Source organism: Xyrauchen texanus, chromosome 43 (genome assembly GCF_025860055.1).
Source record: "Xyrauchen texanus isolate HMW12.3.18 chromosome 43, RBS_HiC_50CHRs, whole genome shotgun sequence".
NCBI classification, from domain to species: Eukaryota; Metazoa; Chordata; class Actinopteri; order Cypriniformes; family Catostomidae; genus Xyrauchen; species Xyrauchen texanus.
In genome coordinates, this window is record NC_068318.1 from 15617311 (window position 1) to 15638553 (window position 21243).

The 21243-nt window shown below is 37.0% G+C and overlaps 1 protein-coding gene across 2 annotated transcripts; it reads right to left on the bottom strand.

Moving 5' to 3' along the window:
* Nucleotides 1-308: 308 nt before the first annotated feature.
* LOC127636225 (T-cell leukemia homeobox protein 3-like) lies at nt 309-6408 on the bottom strand. 2 transcript variants are annotated; one of them, XM_052116663.1, is made up of 3 exons: nt 5585-6408; nt 3175-3409; nt 309-1523 (listed from the first exon to the last, which is right to left on the bottom strand). In XM_052116663.1, exons 1-3 carry the CDS (start codon nt 6021-6023, stop codon nt 1310-1312), a joined length of 888 nt encoding a protein of 295 aa, XP_051972623.1. In that variant the 5' UTR covers nt 6024-6408; the 3' UTR covers nt 309-1309. The 2 variants fall into 2 exon arrangements, with proteins under 2 accessions (XP_051972623.1, XP_051972622.1); XM_052116662.1 differs by having other exon boundaries at nt 3175-3412.
* Nucleotides 6409-21243: the final 14835 nt, after the last annotated feature.

Consider the following 21243-nt stretch of genomic DNA (forward strand, 5'->3'; position numbering starts at 1 on the left):
ACAGTCAGCACTTTGGGAGGAGGGGGTTGGTTGCAGAGGGCATAAAGGCATATTTATGGTCCCTCAGGATCCCACATTTATTTGCTTGAGGACATAAGTGCTTCTTTGCTGTGGCAGGCATAATCGACTACAGCCAACTACCATGGCTCATTGTTTATTTGTCGATCAAGTTGCATAGCAGTGTGGTGGGCTTTGGTGGACCTCCAAAAGTAAGACATGCTGCTGCTTAGGGATTTGGAAAATTGCAGCTTTCTGCCTTATCCAAGAACATTAGGGTAATAAAGTAAGCAATGCACATGTTTTGCGTTAATGCCAAAACAGAATGTTTATTACTTTTTGTCTGCTATTTACATATTTATCAAATACAAAGTATGATACACAGTTTGGGATGCAACAGCGCACCAACATCATAGGGGCGTCCAACTGACTTTTACTTCAATGGAAATCTTTCATCTCAAATTGTTCTCTTTATCTTTCCTTCTAACACACAACACTCAGCCATCAAAGCATGTAAGAGTTTCTCATCTGAGCTGTGTTTGTAGTTACTGCTGAATAAATCGAATAGAATAAAGGAAAATGCTACCACCTTGTACGAGCTGGACGTTTCATGCAATTTCCCCAAATGGTTAGGGGACAAAATGTAGCAGGTTAGCCCTTGGACTTCAAAAAGACTGGTGAGAATTATAAAATTATTGATTAAGTATTATCGTATTACCCGGGTTGACAATATAAGCAAAGTTGCCTGCATGAGAGGGACATGACATGGTAGATAATGAGTGTGTGCCTAGTTGTGCATGTTTGCATCCTTACATTTTCACAAATGGCCAGATTGGGAGCATGTTAGGTTGTGCAACTCGCATTATAAATAGTTAATTCCTTGTTACTTTCCTCTTCTGCATTAATCATCTAATCTATGGTTCTGAGTGGTGGAGGAACGAGACAGAGGTGCAGAAGGGCAAATGGAAGGATGATGGAGAACAGTGGATCTGTAATGTAGTCAGTCAGTATAGTAGAGAGCTTGAGGGTCAGCTGAGATGGCCTGTTCCTTTCTATAGATCACTGACACATTGAAACTCACCCTGATTGGAAAAAGCCTCTATGCGCATACACACAGCCATCATATACTGTATTCTGCAGAGACTCCTAAAATGCAGATGTCTTTTATTTATACGAGTTTGATCAAAGTAATGCAAAATTAGTTCATTACTTGTCTGTGGAATGAAAAAGTCTCTCTGTTGGACGGAGATAAGTTCAGTCAACATCCTTGCCCTTCAAAAAAGAACAAGAATTTCATCTTGAATTCAGATATTCATACAAGTGCTGTCACTCCCCCAAGCTTGCCACTCTCTTCGCTGGCCCAAGGCTGTAGATTCTGCAGGGCGAACAGTGAGGAGTTGTGGATGCAGAGTGGGTCAGATGGAACTGAGTCGGACAATGACTTCTGGAAAACATCGTGCTGGAGTTGGATCATCAGCCGATTGGCCTGCTGACGCTCTGCCTCCCTTTCCTCTGCTGTCTGCCGTCTGCCATGAGATATTGAGAAAATGGAGGGGGGAAAAAGAAGAGATGGAAAATAGAGTGGACAGTAGGGGCAATTAGAGTAGAGAATTTACATTTGTCGCTTGACTTGTTTTCATATGTATTTACTGCACTGTATTCTGTTTCTAGTTTAACCTAATTTAGTTATATTTATACACCAAGCAATACTGGGTTGGGTTGACAAATCCCTCACACAGTACTAAATGGCAATCACAAGCAATTAGCAACAGGATAATCTGGTCTCATAAGAAGCTGTAAGAAATTGTATGAATTGGCTCGTACAAAAACGACTTCTTTAGAGCAAAGTAAACCAATCAACTATTTCTATTATTATGATTTATCCTAAGTTTAACCCCAAACCTTAACTTGAACGTAACAGTAAAGTGTAACCCCTTTCCCAAACTCTAAACCTAACCATGATTTTATTAGGAAAATATCTTTCATGACGGAAGAAAGTTAACATTTGGTTTGGAACAGGTTGTTGACACGCATCAGTCAAAAATCATTTGTATTGTATACATAAATATACATTAATATAACCAAATTTGTTCACAGACATTTCCGTTCTTAAAGTATTGGATAGGAGGCTAGCTAAAATTTGATGCCTGTATTGTATCAATATGAAATTCTGTTTTTGATTGGTGTGTCTCATATAGGAATAAAAGTCGTACCATTTTGTACGAGCCAAAATATGTTACGATTTTGCCATCTTGTATTATTATTTTGGTCTTTAAACAAATTAATAATTGTGTTAAGTTAATTTTGCAAAACTATTTTTCTTATATTTTGATCGAAATAATATTGGTAAAATTGGAAATAATTATAAAATTGCGCGAATTTTAATGGACAATACTGAATGGTATATGTTTAATCTATATAAATATTTCATTTGATCAAAGTTCAACCTTCTCTCCTCTAAAGTGTGACAGGTTTTTAACAAATTTGCCTTTATAAATATTTCAGATGTCTTCTTCACAATACCATTATTATCCCATTAATTCAGATAGCTACAACTGTTAGTTGGTCAGCTCTACAAATAATAGCTGATTACTGGAATTTATTTGTTTTTGCGTGTTTATGTAAGTAAAATTTGTAACATTTTTAATTAGCTGTAGCTGTTACTCCTATAAATGCCACTAGCAATGCCAATGTTTGATATATGTACTTTGAATGCATTGTAAGGTGCTTTGGTCAAAAGAGTCGACCAAATGTGTTAAATGCAATGTAAATGACATCTGTTCAAAAAGACCTCAACCTTAGTTGTGATTAAATGAAAATTAAGAATTTTGTTCAGTTCAATGATTGGATGACTAGGTTTGAAATTCCTTCAAGTTGGTCTACCTTAAGGACCATTTCCTCATTGCGGATTGCATGTTTAAAGTGATTCTGCTAAGACCATGTAAAAAGATCAGGGCACCCAGTACACTTTCTATACAAGATAAAAATTTGCAAATGTTTGCATAATGGCAGATCTTATTCTAGACTTTTTTGTGAAATGGCAGAGTTCTTTTGTGGCTTTATTCCTTACGTCTGGATACACAGTGCATGCTGACTTTAATTTGTAATCTATTTGTCTCAGTTTTCTCAGTGATTTCAAAATTGTTTATTTATCAGTACTTTTTTCTTTTCTCTTACCTCCACTTGGTCCTGCGGTTCTGAAACCAGGTTTTGACTTGGGCATCTGTCATCTTCAGAGTTTTGGCCAGGGCAGCTCGTTCAGCACTGGCCAGGTATTTTTGTCTGTGGAAGCGTTTCTCCAGCTCACAGATCTGCACTCGGGAGAAGGACGTGCGAGGCTTCTTTCTCTTAGGTGGAGTGCGGTTCTGGTACGGATGACCAATACGCCGAGCCACAGTGAAAGGCGTCAGTGCTGCTGTAGTATCATTGTGGAGGGAAAAACCAGACAATGGGAGAGGTAAGTCAGTCTGTTTCCAATTTTCAATTCAGTCCATTTTCAATTAATATTTCTTAGTACATAATTTCCTTAAAAGTTTCCCTCTAAACATTTTTTAGTAAAATAAATAAATAAATAGAATATGCCTTTCATCTGTTTTCTTTGCCTTTAAGCAAATGTTCTTAAAATGTATCCGTAATATATCTAACCTAAATGTATGCTTTTTTCTTGAACAGCAGATTTTATTTTATTTTTATTTATTTAAATTATTTAAATATCATATAGACAAAGTGCCTATGCACTAAGCAAAATGGAATGCATTTAACATTCTCAGAATGGAGCAGGAAAGGAAAATTTGATTCTGTGAATATTTTTGTGAGGAGAATGCACTTCTAGACTCATTTAAACTATTGTTTCTTTCTTTGCTAGGCTTTTTAGAAATACAGAACTTTACAGTGGAAAAGCTTTCGCTTAATGGTTTGTAAAAATGTGTGCCAGGTTAGTGGCTCTTGCTGAACCAAATGCAAAAATGTGTTCTTTATCATTCTGCATTGCTGCATATCTTCATGCCCTATACCTTTTAGATGACACATTAGTCATTCTGTTACTGACTGATTAAAAAATAAAAATATATATAAATAGATGGATTGCTTTTGCTCTTAAAATTTGTTGAGAGGCCTGTGTTACTTATGAGTGATATGAGCAGTACCGTAAAATCACATAAAACATATTAATGTTGCATCAAATACAAACAGCAGCTGTTCTCTTAATGACAGTAATTTCGTAAATTGCTAATTTATTTATTACCTAAAAACACAGAGCAGCAGATAGCGCCTGTAGGTGCCAATAAATAAAGCTTCTGAAATATTGATATGTCTTTCTAATGGCACAACGTTCTCTTGTCCCAGAATAAAGAATGCTGGGGATCAATGTGACAGCTCTGAATTGTTTCATTCATATGCAAAAGAGTAACTAAATACAGCACAACAAATTTAGCTTACTGTTTATTTAGCTGGACTGAGGGGTGTTCAATAAATATTTTTATTTATAGTATTTTATCATTACATTTTATGTGATTTTTGCACATTTTATTTACACATATATGAGGGGACTTGAAGATGAAATTGTTCTTTAATTATATATACTTGTGCAACTGAAAGTGTTGAGCTGTTGACTTTGTGTTGCTCTTTTTTTTATAATTTCTCCCGTCTTGCACGCAGTTGCTTCACCCAAGAGATGTTCTTCTGCCTTTACTGTCAAAACCAAAAGCAGCTTTTCAGCTACATCCATTAAAATCTGCTGGTTCTGTATGGAAATACCAGGATCAAGTTTCCTAGACAGACGGTGTAATAAGTATTGAACGAAACCTAGATGAATTCATCCTCATGCTATGATGTACAGATGCACACATGCAATAGCACAATGCAACACGTTTGAAATGACATATCCGAGTCTGAATAATATTTATTGAAACATTCGCTATTTATGTTAATATATTTCTTCTAAACGCCCAACCGTTATTTCTTATCGCGTTAACAGTCGATAATATACATTATAAAATACGCAACAAATACGTAATTGATGTGCATTAAAATATGAATATTAAATATGAAAAATATATTTAATTATTTAGAATTATTTAGCAAAACGCATTAAGCATTATAGCGTATGTATAATAATCCCTTTTTTATTTAAAATAATATAGGCTAATAAAGTACAATGTAAATTAAAATAAATGTTTTTATATTTCAGTTTTTCACTTTAAACGATGCAGCCATAGTGAGATCTTAACGCATATAAATCTTAATAAATAATAATAATAATAGGCTAAATGCATTTAAAACAAGTTTTTTTTTTTTGCAATATTTTGTCGTGAAAGAAGAAATAATTGTATGCTTTTAAATTTTTTCCGAGTAGGCCTACTTGAAAATTCCTATTTTAAACAACAAACTTCCGACATTTCAAACTTCACCGCACATATGTGTAAACCTGCACCTTTTACATTTTTGTCTTCTTTATATCCGACGCAAATGGTGAGATTGAGTGCTTTTTGTTTTCTCCGTGAATTTACATTTCAATCATAAAGAGATTTCTGATAGCAAAACGAAAAGGAGGGACGAAAGAAACCGAACGAAAGAAAAAAAGGATTACCTGCAAATCTGTCTTTTGCAAAGCGTTGGCTGTTGTCCATCCAGGGAAAACTGAGGCTCCCAAATCCGGGTACCGCGCTGGCCATGGGTGGAGGCACGGCCGCGGCCAGGGGCCTGTGAGCCGGGACCCTAATCACTCCTCCGGGTGCAAGGGTCAAGTTCACTCCATACGGACTAGACTCCTCATATGGAGCCGCGATACCGTGAAATGTGCCGGTTAGTGTCGTGTAAGGCGTTGCGCTGGCTCCCGTTGGACTGCCGAGATGGTAACTGCCTCCGCTCGAACTGCTGGTCTCGGAATTATTCCTCGTCGAATTCTGTTGTGACTCTTGGTCGGTATTGCTGAGAATCTGATCAATGCCGAAGCTGATGGGCTCATGTTGGGTAGGTTGTGATGTTTGACTAGTGCCACTTGGGCTGGAGCTTGGGGCTCGGTCCATCCTCACCACCCGAACCTTTCCAGTACCTTTGAGTTTATTCCACAGACAATTCCAGACCTGCTCTGGACGTGCACAATGGAAACGTTTATGGGGTCCCTAATAATATATGCTTTTGTAATGTATTAGTCCTCGAGACACAATTCTTGACTTTCGATGCCTTGGACGCATTCGTCTGTGCGTGAAAAGTTTTTGGCAAGATGACTTGGCAGATGTCTGGCACTTGCTGGTCTCTCTCTCTTTCTCTCTCTCTCTCTCTCCCTCTTTCTCTCTCTCTCTCTCTCCCTCTTTCTCTTTCTCTCTCTCTCTCTCTCTCTCTCTCAACTCACTGGATCCATGCGCGGTGCTAGTTGAGCTCTTCTCTTCTCTGATTGGACAGTGCTAAATCTTCTTCCCCTTATTGGTTTTCATTTTGTTACAAGTCACGAAACATAACGCGCATTGTAACATCATTCTTTTAAAATGCAGATCGTTTAGTTCCCAAATTGTGTACTGGTCTGATGGTCAAGCTTGGCTTTATTATGGACATGCTGACATCAGCATAATATAATTAACTCGCTAAATATGTGAATTTTTAACAGAGATTCTGCCGTGGTCTCATGTGGAAAATAAAGTATGCTCATTAGCTCTTATTTGCCATATATACAAATACAATGTCGAATATTTACATGTTTTGTGTGTGCGTGTAAGAAAGATACAGGAAGTGTCCCATTTGTGGAAAGCAAAATTTGATGGTTGATATTTTCGTTTTATATCCTCAATGAGAAACTCAATTTGGTGTGTATTAAAACGAGGTGTTCTCATTAACTATTCACGCTAATAATAGGCCTAATAATAATAATAATAATAAAATAATAATAATTATTATTATATCGCCTCTAGCAACATGCGGAGTGCTTCTGACCTTAAAGCTGCCCTCAAACTTTTTTTCTAATATGTCAATACCGTTTAGACTCGTTCTTGTTTTTATTGGATAAAGAGATAACAAATTAAATATCCTCTTCATTTATTTTGTCCATGGGGCAGTTCTGCCATGGCTCTTTGATATTTGATCAGCAATAATTGGAAATATTGCGTCAAATCTGAAAAAATAAAAGTTTCAATTTTCCCTTTTGTTGTTAATTTAAGACCTTTACAATTCTGATGTTTTTTTTTTTTTTTTTTTTATCAGACAAATCGAAGAAGTCTCTGGTTTAGTTACTTGGTTGTTTTAATTCCTACTTAATTCCTCTTAATAAATCCCAATAGATTTCTTTGGATACGCAAATCTCGCTTAGTGCCCATTGCTATTTTTCCTCGAATATTTTTTCGACAGTATGATATTGAAGAGGATTTTGGTCGTTTGTAAAAGCGTCTGCCAAATGAAGAAATGTAAACTGTAAATGTAATTGCAACGTTAAGGAAAATCATATCTGAGGATGCAATTTGGCCAGTGGTTCATTTGTTTGTAAAACGGGACACAGGGAAATATGGTAGCAATAAACGTTCAACGAGAGTTATTTTAGCATGATCCACTGCAATTTTAACTGTTAATAAAAGTCAGCATTTTATTTTCAGTGTGTTCTTTTTATTTTGTTATGGAAAGTATTTTCATTAACGTTTTTTTACTAGTGAGGCTATTTAAATAATCACCGAGGCATACCGTCATCATTTCAATAAGATGCTCTTTCGTTGTTGCATCAGGAAACCGTCAGTTTCACAGTTGTGTGTCATAAGGAGTCCGTGTTGGCGCTTGGATAGCACTCCCATGCGCTTATTTAATCGGGAGTGTTCACCCGATCTTCTGACAGCGGATCTGAGTGGTTCCTTGTAATCTGCCACGTAAAAATGATTATGCTCTTTTGGCCTGGCCGCCGCGTTTGATTAGCTTCTGGGGGTGGGAGCTGGTGTGGAGCAAATCCGTTTACTTTGAAGTAGTTGATATTTTAATAGACCATTAGTGAGTGCTGACGCTAAAAAGCCTCGTTCCCCCAGGAGTTCGGCCCTCGTCCAGTGGCTGAAGATGTTTACGTCATTCCTGTGGTACATGTAGATAACCCATGGTCAATGTTTCACTCATAGCCTGTTAGCGTTTCAGATAGACAGATAGACAGATAGATAGATAGATAGATAGATAGATAGATAGATAGATAGATAGATAGATAGATAGATAGATAGATAGATAGATAGACAGACAGACAGATAGATAGATAGATAGATAGATAGATAGATAGATAGATAGATAGATAGATAGATAGATTACGAGCATAAACAAGATCGAATTTACATTAGGCCTTTATCGCTGAAGAACTTCGGGTATATTAAAATATTTTAATTTAAGCAGTTTTTTATTTTTTCGATAGCGTAGCCTAAATAAAATGGTTTTTATATGACCAATAATAATAAATGCTAAAAATCTATTATTATTATTAGGCTATATTACCATTGTTATGTTTTAGACATTACGATTCAAAGGTCTGATGCAATTTATCATTTTTAAATCAACGAAAAGTTGTTCTCTATATAATCACCTTTATTTTTATATTTTTCTTTCCTTTTATGGGATATAAAAATGCATTTATAAACATCTTTAATATTTTAGAGGAAATGCTCCTCATGTGAGGAGCAAACAATGCGAGTCAAATGGTTTCACCTGGCATGCAGGGCGCTGGAGGAGACCCCATGGTCCCACTCCTTAGCTTTGACCTATGCGGCCAATTTAGGACCCCGAAAATCAATAGATTGATGAAAACTGAATTAAAAGCGTGAAATCCCTGGCTCAAAGAGCAAATAAAGGAATAGTTGGAGAACTGTTGGAGTAATTACGGGGATCTGCATATGAGCGGGTGCGCGTGCCACCCTGCCCCCGGCGCTGTTTTTATTGCGCGTGTCTGCCGTTATCAATTCTCCCGAACATTTTAAATGGGAGTCTGGCAGGCCCGCAGTATAAAAGCGCTCTGATAATATGCAAAAAGACGACGCTGCTTTTGAATAATAAATGACGCAATTTTATAGCGGCTTTAAAACACCTGTGATGCTACGATATGAAAAGACCATGATAAGTAATAGTGCATTTAAAAAGGATCTAGTATGTTTTTATTACTATATTTTAAAAAGCATAGAGTGAGAGAGACGGCGGGAAGGAAATGGGCCGAACGAGGAGGGGCTGGGAGCGAAAGAGATATCTGTATTATTGCAATAAAAGCCAAGAAAAAGTGAAAGGCGCCGAAATTCCCTCCCAGCGAAATACCCTGCTTAATGAAAGTGTAGAGTCTCTCTCTCTCTCTCTCTCTCTCTCTGAGCCACGCGCGTTGCCCATGAAATATTAACTAAAATGTTATATAAAGCTCAGAGCCTAATGTCCTTTATGGCTTTTCTTTGTTTTTCTTGTTGTTGTTCTTGCTTATTATTCTTGGGCTGTAATAGAACTCCTTTTAATTTGGTTTACATGGTGCGTCATCTGCGCCTTGCGAGTTAAAGTTTCTTTCTTTCTTTCTTTCTTTCTTTCTTTCTTTCTTTCTTTCTTTCTTTCTTTCTTTCTTTCTTTCTTTCTTTCTTTCTTTCTTCACATTGATCATGAATTCATATCAGCTTTACAGTAATTATCCCGAATGCACATTCACGCTACTGTATTTTAGTCCCAACAAATAACCAAATTACATATTTTCAGTTCTCAAGTTATAGCCTATGAGTTTATTAAAGACCCCCCATGAGCAGATTCTGCCACACAAAGATTGCTTGATCAGATAAGACCTAAGACTATTTAAATACACATTAATCTTTAATCTGAATAATTTTAGCTGTCTGTATGCTGACATACAAGACAGACTAATACAGTCATTTACACAAACATTTATTTGATTAAATTGCTGAAGTTTTGACTTTAATCATAGAAATCATCTAGAACATCTACTGTTGGTCTTGTATGCCTTCTTCAACTATATATTTATACTTTTACTTATGATTATACTCTATACACCTTTCTCTACTTCTTTTTATAATTTTTAGCTAAAATTATTTGTTGCTTTGTTTTGTAATCTGTAATGTAATCTATTTCTCCGCAGCTGAATCAGTAAAGACACCCTACCGGGATATTGTAAACAGAAGCAGATCTTTTGGGGAGGGGGTACACTTTTAGAGATCTCTCAAACTACCCGATTGAGGAACCAGGAAAAAAAAAAAAAAAAGAAGAAGAGAGAGAGAGAGAGAGTGTGCAGTGGACAGCTGTTTAAGACAATAGACCAGGCTTTAGTGTAACCTGCTCACTGGGAGCATTTCAGCAACAAAGAGCCAAATAAGAGTTGCCCCAGGGAGGAAATGGATAGCCTATCTCTCCCCCTTCTCTTGTAGTGATCTTTCTCTCTTGCTCGCTCGCTTTGGTTCAAACAGACATACAAGTGCATCTCTGTGTCTCATTATTGTTCAATGTTCAGATGAGCTACGCTCCATTGAGTGAAGAGATGGAGAGAGTTTAACACAGCCAGCTGTGTAGAAATGAGCTGCAATCGGAAGTACTCCTCTCAATGTGTGTGTGTGCTTGACCCTGTTTGATGTTCTGGAAGAATTGTGGTCTTGTAAATGCTTCACTATGGCCATGCATTTACCCCTTAAAAATGCAGTCTTTCTTGATGAGCTTTATCAGCAACAGCAAATAATGCATATGTTTCACTAACTTAATTAAAAAGTAATCCAATGTAATTGTTAAAATATATATATTTTAAAATATAATGTAATTGTTAAAATATATAAAATATTAAAAGTGGTTATATTTAAACGATGAGTCTCTCATCTAGATAAAAAAAACATGAATTGAACATGGATCACAGAATATGAATCAGACCCCCTACAGAATCATTGATGTAAGAGGTTTGCAGATAGAGATATCGCCAGAATGGACAGATGCAGCAGATGTGATTGCTGTACATGGAGAATAGATTGACGGTGTCTGTGCCTTAGGGGACTGTACATCTGTGATCTTAAGCATGTGAAGAGCAGAAACAGCTCTGATGGTTGACTGCGTGGCTCTGTTTCGCCTTAAAGGAAGATGACAAGGAGGGGCAGACGGGAAGTTTGAGGGGGGTGGCTGCAGGAACCATTGGCTTCTCTGGACCAACACAACTTTTGTTGGGACACTTAACTGCACATTTTGTAATTGGTTGTTTCTTCAACTTCGGGTACTTTCATGTTTCATTTTCACTGACTTGGAAAATGTTAACCAGGTCTTCATCATTTATTTTTTGTACTTTTCAAATGCATTTTATGTGCAGATTTGACTGTTTTAGCCTTGTCCAGACCAAGTCTTTACATACTAGATTATGAATATCCATTATAAAAATACAAATTATTGCATGTTAATCATGTTTAATGCTATGATAATCTAAACAAACTATTTGTTGTGTGAAACTGATATATATGTAGGGGGTGTAGGGGTTTGCGTGATATGAGCGCGAAGCAATTGTCTGTGTTCCGCAACTGCTTTCGGGTCCTTGAATAGCATATAACATGCGAGTAAGGGCAGCCGGTGGACTTTCTGGTGCCCTCCTAGGTTAAGATGGTGCCCCCCTAGGGAGTGTGCGTGTAGGGAGCGGTGGTACTGATTGTGTGTCTATAAGCTCATGTATTGAGCATGTGGGTATATGTGTTTTGGACAAGTGTAGTGTCAGTGTCAGCCTCGCCATGAATCGTGTCAGAGCCACTCAATAAAAAACGATTATGCAGTGTGTCGCTGTGCCTCTCTTTGTCTTCCTAACGACTGCCTTTTGACCTTCTCACCCTGCCTGCTGCCTGCCGGCGGGAGGGGAGGGAGCACGGACCAGCTGCCACCAGCCTTACTGCCCCTCTCCTTGGCAGAGGCCTCCGCTTCAGCCCCTGCTCCTCCCAGCACGCTGGGCCCTCAGGGTGGAGCAAGCTGTTGAGCCACCAGTCTCCCTGCTGTCCCACCTGCCCTACACACATTTATACATCTTCACACACACACACCATCTCTCAGCATTGCCTGAGGCACCTTCCCTCTCTGCCTCCTCCTATCTTATTCATCTAATCTGCTTACTTACAGTCCATTAGTTTCTTGATTTGTAACTCTTTTTTTGTGATTTTTACTTTACTTTTGCTGTTAGTTTTCATTTTTTTCCTCCAAGCTGTTTTGTTTGTTTACAGAGATGAACACCAGTATGAAGTTACCTTATGGTGACAGAAACTTGTAGCCTGTAGCAGACGACCTTTTCCACTGTTTGAGAGTGTTTCTAAGATTGTCTATTAATGTTGGTTGCTGTTCTTGTGTGAGAGAGAGTGTGTGCTGAGATCCAATATGGTGTTACTGTATTTGATGCATAACTATTTGACTGAAGGATCAAAATGTTTATATTTTAGATTCATTTTTCTGTATCACTATGAGTTGATCCCAGTGATTAGGAACTATTAGCATTATTATAGTAAGTTCAGATGTTGTCATTAACATTGTTGGAAAACAGTAGCTTCCCAAGCTACAAGATACTTATAACCAGGGACTAAAAACAGTTCAAGGAATAAAAACGAAAACCAAAAACAATTTATTTATTTTTTGCAGAATGTAACCGAAAATGGTAACAAAGGGATTTTCAGTGGTTCCTGATTGAAAACGTTATTTTAAAATGCTAATTTTGTTCCAATTTTTTTTTTTTTCATGAAACTAAAGGCCAAAGGGTTTATCACATAAGTTTTTGGAATTACACCACTTCCTGTTGCCCAAATAAAACATGTGCTTTTATCCTGAAACTGCACATTTCTTTGCCTAATTGCCTGTTGTGAATGTCACATTCTGGAAATAAAGACCTTTTTAACAACTATGTTTAATTACTACACATGCACCTAATCCAGATTCAAGGAATACATTATTAGAGATAAAAAGTATATTTAGGTTGTTCCCAAGTCTTCACCTAATTATTGTAAGGTTTGATGCATTAATACAGTTTAAATGTTGCTGTTTGACTGAGAAGCAGATCTGTAATTACAATTATGATTAACTGTTAATGCTTGTTATGATTTATATGCTGATAAATGTGTAAAAAATGTAGTTTTTATGCTTATTCTGGGCTTGTTTTTCCAGATCAGATTGCTTGTTTCTGGCAGGTCTTTGATCTGGCAACACTGCAACTGGCATTTCATCCACCCCTTAGCACAGATTACTGTCACTTTAAAAGAACATTATTAACCGTTCTTTTATTTTGTTCTAAGTGGTTACCACTTGGAAAGGAGACAGCGGAACTTCCGAATCGGAATGCAAAAATATTTTTTTGCTCAGAACGGACCGAAATGAAAATCCTTTTGTTCCTGCTTATAACTTAAAGTACAGTAAAGCTACTCTTTCAAAAAAGTAGTTAACTACACTAAAAGTTACAAACGAAAATTAGCTTACAACATCAAAGCTGTTTAAATATATATTTTGTAATATATAACAATCAAATGATATTGAAGTATTAATTAATATCAACTGATTTTTATTTAATTAGGGTGAAATTCAATTGAACTTCTAAATATACTTAGTGTAAACTAATAAAACTAGGGAAAAAAACGTTTAACTGAGTCGAAATATAGTAATAAACAGCAGGAATTAACTAAAATGTAATGGGGGAAAAAAAAGAAGACGGGGGACTTGTGGTTCATCTTCTATGCGAACTAGTTAATTTACAGTAGGCTACGTCACCCGAGTCACTAAACTGAATTCCCAACGCTAAAGATATTGAATAGTTTATTCTAGCCAACTCATTTCATGAACTGTCCGAAACCAATTCTCTTACAGTAGCGATAAATTATTAGCACTGTACGTGAGAAAGAGAATGGTTTTAGCACATTTGATAACTCACTCGGCTCGAACGGCTTCATTTGTAATACAATGGGGAAAATTTAGCATTTATTAACGCTGCAGTTACTCATTGTAAATTTTGCTATAGTTACTGGAAAAGGGTCCATTACATCAACCAAAAAAACCTCACTATTGTAAACAAATAGAGTTACTATTACATTATTGTGAACTGTAGTCAAGTTAGTAGCATTGCTACTTTTACAGTTAGTTACTCCTTAAAGTCATTAGAGATATAGTAGGCCTATGGTGTAATGTGTACTGAAGTGTATTATGAAAACTGAAGGAAGACTGAATGAGTGACAATGTTTGTTTAACAGATCTCAGTACACCCCTTATTTTAACTGTTGAATTGTTAAAACTTAAGCTAGTGTTAGTTACACCCACTCCTGCAAACCACCCACCAACAGCACTTATCAGCAAAAGCAATGGACACACAATGCACACACACACATTCCCTCCCTCCCTCTCTCTCTCAGGGAGGGTTCTTTTTGCTCTTTTCGTTCTGACATCTCTATGATGGATGGCTTTCAAACACACACTTTATGAGCTGAGCATTCATCTGGATTCACAGCATCCACAGCCAGATTTATCTAGGACGTGTATGAATGTGTGTGTGCGCGCGCGTGCGTGTGTATGTGAACTGAATACGAGAAATAAAAAAAAACTGGGAAGAGAGAGGTGAGGGAAGAAAATCTCCATTGGATGGTTATTTAATGTTTTACAATGTGAGAGAAACGTTCGGAAGTCTTTTAATTTAAAATCTCAGATATATCTTTTAATAAGAATTATTTCTTCGTTTTAAGTTTAAAACTACCATCTGATAATTAGTTTCTCAAGCTTTAGTGTCTGTTTTCCAATGTACCTGTTGGTCCACAGGTGAACGAGCAGGTAACCTTTGTCTGAACAAGTGTCAGTCAAAAAACTTATGGGCGGGACTTTTAACTCGCGTCAGAGTTTACATGTAAAACACTGGCAACGAGGTGTGTAACGAAGACGGTGTTCTCTGCAAGTTGACAAGTTTGGAGAGAACTGTCAGGACAGTGGTGTGGAATTTAGTTATTCTCTTTCTCTCCATCTCCTTCATCTTCCGTCTAGCTCTCCCTTCCTCCTCCCCACTTTTCAGAGCGATTAACGCCCGGAGGATAAGACAATAAATCCTGACCGCGCTGAATGAACGCCATTCATCATATTCATTTTCCTGTCGATACAATTATGAAAAGCCTCTGGCCTTTCTTTCTCGGGAACTCAATTCTGCTCAGGGAAAACGCAATTAGTGTGTGAGAGTAGGAGAAGGCTATCTTCAACTCCCTCTCCTCGCTTTATCTCTTTCTCTATCCCTCCGCACCTCGCGCACACATTTCTGCCACTCCGTGAACTTTTCCCGCTTCTTTATGCCCGCTTGAGGGGCGCGAGCGAGAAGTTGCCCTCTGTCCATCTGTTCCATGCGGTCGGTATTTGGAACGCAGACTGACACCTGCTGGTCAAGTTTCTGTCGACTGTGAAACACGGATCCGAGACCTTATTGATTTATCATTATATGTGTTTATAAAACACTTTTCGGGTTGACTTTGTTTGGTGCGCGCGCGCGTGTGTCTGTGTTCAAACAAGAGGCTTAAAGTAGTGTGCTGGAGTCTTGGATACATGTGCTTTTATAGTACACACTCTGTCATGTATAGTTCCTAGCATGATGTATAAAGTTTATGCTAGCGGAATATAATTTCCATTGCTGCACACGCAATTCTGTGATTTCAGCAGAATAATTCGTTTCAAAATATTTTTTCTATTTGAGTTAGAGACAATGACAACGTGAACCATAAACTGGAATGCTTACTGTACTGCAAATATATCATGGTATTTTATGAACATCTTAAAAATTCATTTACGCTTGCTGAGCAGCACTGTGCTGGGAATAGACTAGCAGAAAAGAGAGGAGAGATATTCGACTCCCTTAATGCTTTTCAAAACAAACTTATTTCTCTTTTCAGCAGGCCTCTTATTGTTCAAAAGAGGGAGGAATGGACAAAGGATGTGGACAGAAGTGTGCACAGGTGAATGAAACAAGGGAGGAGTGACAGAGTTTATTTATGAAAGCATGAGGGGAGAGAGAGAGAGAGAGAGAGAGAGAGAGAGAGAGAGAGAGAGAGAGAGGAGAGCAATAAGGTGAGTAACCAGCCCTCTGGCCCTAAGCTGCCAGACTATTTAAAAGTTATTAACACACATCTTTAAAAGGTAGAAAGAGAGTAGGATGAAAGAGAGACAAAAAAGAAAAACCCACTGATAGGATGATCTGGATTGATGGACGGACAAGAGCATTGCATTGTACAAGAGAGAGACAGACCAGGTGTGGGGCCAGTCGTCCTCTGTGGGTCTTCCTCCCTTCGCCCACCCCCCTCCTAGTGCTAATTGATTCTGGCTGCTCTGAGCTGATTAGTGTGAGGACTCATGGGGTCTGAAGGCTTAAGCCAGCTGTCTCAGGGCAGTGTGTACCCCACCACCCTCCTGCAACTGTGACGCCCCCTATTGGAGCGGCAGCATACTACAAGTCAAAGGGGGTGGGGGCAAACAGATTGAGAGAGTGGACATGCAATGCAACACTCTCTTAATGCAATTTTGATTGCCTTCAGATGCCATCTTACAGGATGCAGAGTAATTAGTTAATAGGTAATTAGTATTTATTGTGTGCTTGGCAGATTAAGTGCTAAAAGCTGTGATGTGCTGATGCGATGAGTCTCTGTGGTGAGGCAACATATCGACACATCCTGAGGTAAAAACTGTGCTCAGTGCTGAAAAGAACACATTTTCATTTATATCTTCATGATAATACTGTTTCTGCAGCACACACACTTGCAAGATCAATATAAGATTGAATACCATATGGGTATTTCAAGCTTGAAGTGCACCTGCTTTTACAAGTCACATCAATAGATGGCAGCGCACCTAAACAAAGCTCAGAGAACCGTTCACTTAGGAGGAAGCACAACAGAATACAGGAATCTTGAGATGTGATTTTCAAAGTTTACACTACTTTTAACTTGACACAGTGTCTTCAAATTGTGCCATTTATGATGCTGAATACCAGTGAGATGCTCTAAACGCATCTGTCTGAGGCACGCACATGTACATATAGCGACAATTAAAAGTAGCACATACGGAAAGCAATAATGTGTACTGTAAGAACTGTTCAATTATATGAGAATATAGCAAACACTATATTGAGTTCTCAAGCCAATTTTTGGTTTGTCTAATCAATGCTCTATTCATTGTCGCAATAATACAATTAATCTCAAACTGAATTTCAATCTGTATTATATATTTATTATAGGCCCTGCATACTACATTATATTTATAAATATTTGAATTAGTATGCATTACTTTAATGAATTATCTTTATTTTGGGGTTTGCAACAAATAATGATTTATGTGATTAATTGTGTACAGCATGTCATGTAAATTAGATAAAAAAAAACAAATTTAATCCTTATTTACAAAAGCTACATAAACAGTGTAATTTACCTCAGGACTAAATTTAACTTTTAGCTATTGAAGGTCTACCTTTGAATCATGTTGTGAAAGATAAAACTTAACTTGTCCAACATGAATGTTTAATTAATGTTACTTATAGGAATAGTTCACCCCAAAATTATAATTCCCTCATCAATTACTCAACATCATGCCATTTCAAACTCCTATAATTGTTTTCTTTGGCAGAAGACAAACAAGGATATTTTGAACTAAGTTTGTATGATGTGTTTGTGTCCATTCAAAGTCAAAGGGGTCCAAAACTTTAAAGCTCCAGAAAGGAAATAAAGGCAAGTAAGTAATCTATATGACTTGAGTGGTTTAATCTAGAGGTTGACCGATAGTGGATTTTGCCGATACTGATAACTAAAGTGTTGGAAAATGCTGATAACCGATTAATAGGTCTCTAGATTTTAAAGTCGATTCATAGAATAAAAAACAACAAAATCTGAATCTATATTTACCTTGAAGGGTCACTGAGGCTACACGACTCCAAAATGAATAAAATCCCAAAAGCAGTTTATTGTGCAACCAAAATCCCAATAATAACAAGAAAATTAAGATTTGGTGCATAAAGTAGGACTTTTAACTATAAACAAGCCCGAAATACACAATATATATATATGTACATATTTAAAAAAATAAGAGTCCTCGTGTATTTCGGGCTTGTTTATGGTTAAAAGTCCTACTTTATGCACCAAATCTTAATTTTTTTTGTTATTATTAGGATTTTGGTTGCACAATAAACTGCTTTTGGGATTTTATTCTTTATATAAAGAATATATTTGATATATATATATATAGAGAGAGAGAGAGAGAGAGAGAGAGAGAGAGAGAGAGAGAGAGAGAGAGAGAGTCCTGAAATAGACTTATTTTATAGTCCTTCACTATAAATCTTGACATTCAGTCTGATAGGAACACAATGTAGGCTTCAAGGTCATTTTTGACACTGAACGTGGTTGCCAGGTACTCAATCCTAGTTTCATTAAACATCAATAAGATATTGCATTTTTTTATTTTTACTGTTTATCATCAACCTTTTAGTGACTGTGGTACATTTAAAAAGTAACCCCAAAAATCATTTTAACTGGCGTCATCATTTTCATAACAGTCCAAATGGGTGTGAAAACAGCACACCTGGCAACACTATATCTTGTTCATGTACTGCATTCTACATGCCTCAAATCATAGTCCCTCCAAGAACACTGCAGATATTAAGATTTATAGTAAAAAAAGACTTAAACTTTTATCTGTTTCTCACCCGATGGGCCCTATTTTAAGAGCACTAGCATTAAGTGCTGTGCTATGCCATAAGTCATAAGCACAAAGTCAGTGGGCATGGCCATTAAATTTGTTTTATTTTCGTGCAAGCATACGCTAAGTCTACGCGCAAGTAGGTTTGGTGAAATCGCACATACAAATGGGCTGGATTAAGTGCAATTTAATTCCGAGGTTTTCTCCGGTTATTATTCTACTGTCTTCATCCTATTATAGGCTATATTTCATTCCCTCAAGCACCAGCGATATAAACAAAGACAGCACATGGACTGTATGCAGTGATTTAGAAGAATTGAAAATTTAGATCTTTTGTGCATTAAATGCATCCTTGATGATTGTCGGGCACATTTATATGACAGTGACACTCTCCTTTAATACGCATAGAAAATGTGACTTAGGCTCTGTTCAGTTACAGAGAATATATTTTCATCTACTGACACACAAATCATGACTAGTATTAACAGGGATTGTATCGGCACGCACTTCACTTCTACCGAATTGTCCTGTCGATTTTGATAAATTAAATACATTTATTGAAACATGATAAAAATAAACCAAAATATTTCTAAATCGCAATTACACTTCAAAAGGACCAAAAATAGAAACAAACTAACAAAGTGGTCAAAAAAAATCATAGCCAACCAATTCCAAACTTTTTACACTTTCCAACGTTTTCCACCGACCAGTTTTGCAGTGACTTAAAAATCACTACAACAACAGGTGGAAAAATACCTTAAGACTTAAAAATTAGACTATACATACAATTGTACATTTTATTATTAATTATTATTAAACAATAATAATAATAATAGTAATAATTTAAAAATAAACCATGACCTATAGATAGTTTAACAAATTCCATTAAAAAAAAAAATAATAATAATTATATAAGACTGATTGTCAGGGACATAATTTGATGTTAACTGTATTTTCAGAGTTTGGACATAAACTTTATTACAATCTGCCCCCAAACTGCAAATGCTAAGTCTTGGTTTACAAACATCTTTGTACAACAACCTATTTCTCAGGAAAATAGCAAATTGCACCACTTCATTAACATACAATACACCCACTAACAATAATGCAAACACTCCCACCCATGCCCACTTGCGCTTTGTGCTGGCATGAAAATTGAGACTACAATTAGCGCTATCACGAAAATTGGATAAGACATTGCGCACGATCGTTGCACGTAGCTCTGTGCTTTGCATGCTCATGACAATAGAGCCCAATGTGATTGTATTGCTTCAGGAGGCATGGATTAAACAATTTGAGTCATATGGATTACTTTTGTGCTGCCTTTATGTCCTTTTTGAATGCTCTATACCCCATTGACTTACATTGTAGGGGAAACAACTTTAAGTTCTGTAGAAGTCATACAAATTTGAGACAGCATTAGGGTGAGTAAATGATGATGGAGTGATAATGTTTTGGGGAACTATATACCTTTAAATATATATAATTCTATAATATTAAAAGTACTCTAATAATTTTTGAAGAAAATAGAGAAAGGAAGAGCTGAATGAGAGTAAATATGTTTGTATGAGATCCAAAAAGTAAAAATATGTGTTTCCATTCATATTTTTCATCTCTCTCTGAGAACAGGTAACGAAATGACAAGCTAACATAAATTTACATCTAATATTGTCTGAAGTGTGGGTGTATACAGATTGAATATTTGTTAATGTTTGCCTGTTTTGATTAAGAGACAAAAGTTGTCTCTGCGTACCTGCCTTTGTTTGCACATAAGTATGCATGCGAGTGTGTATGTTTGTGTGTGTGTGTTTGGTAATTGGCTGTATATTAAAGATAGTTGTGATCCTGTCCTCTCTAACACAGCAATAAAGCTCACTTAGAGTGTTTTATTAAAAACAGCCAGCAAGAGGGGGGAGAGGGAGGGATGGGGCGGCAGAGACTTAACAACATAAAAATATTGGACTTTTTCCCATATCATTTTTTGTCTTTAAAAAGTCCAAATGACCACTCAAATTGGGTAGTGCATAATTTTCTGTCACACAGCTGAAAGCATGGCAGACAGTTCTAATTCATCATTTTGGTGATTTAATAGCTGAGAAATATATTAAAATAATAAAATGTGGGCTGAAATGCCCTGGATTTGCAGTGATAAATAGCCCTCTCTGGCCTGATCGGATTAGTTGCGCTAACAGATATATTGCGGTCAGGATTCACGCAGGCACGCACGATTGTTTTCCAATAAAAAGTTGCATATTAAATTCCAACACAGAAAAGGAGGGGAGAAGCCTTTCTATATACAAACCCTCCAGAAAAAGAAATAGAGGGGAAAAGAGAGAGATAAATGTACAGAGGGAATAAGGGATTTTAAGTGTTACACCGATTCCATGCAGAGATATATTGCCAGAGCCGAACCAACACAGCCTATAAGTAAGCTACTTAAACTTATTTATCTGGACATTTATAGCAAATTCTCACACACACATAATTTCTCATGCTCAGAGAGTCATATTAGCATGCTCACAAGCTCATACACTTTCATTTAAACTCTCCCCCCTCCCTCTTTCTCTTCCTCTCCCTTTTTCCCTCCTTGCGTATCCCTGAGGAAAACATTTGGAGTCTCATTGTCCTCAG

Excerpts from the sequence above, each read along its gene's own strand:
- LOC127636225 (XM_052116662.1), bottom strand. The coding sequence starts at position 6,023 with ATGGACCGAGCCCCAAGCTCCAGCCCAAGTGGCACTAGTCAAACATCA. Across the intron at positions 3,413-5,584 it reads TGCAAAAGACAGATTTGCAG|CAGCACTGACGCCTTTCACT; the intron begins GTAATCCTTTTT and ends ATGATACTACAG. Across the intron at positions 1,524-3,174 it reads AACCGCAGGACCAAGTGGAG|ACGGCAGACAGCAGAGGAAA; the intron begins GTAAGAGAAAAG and ends ATCTCATGGCAG.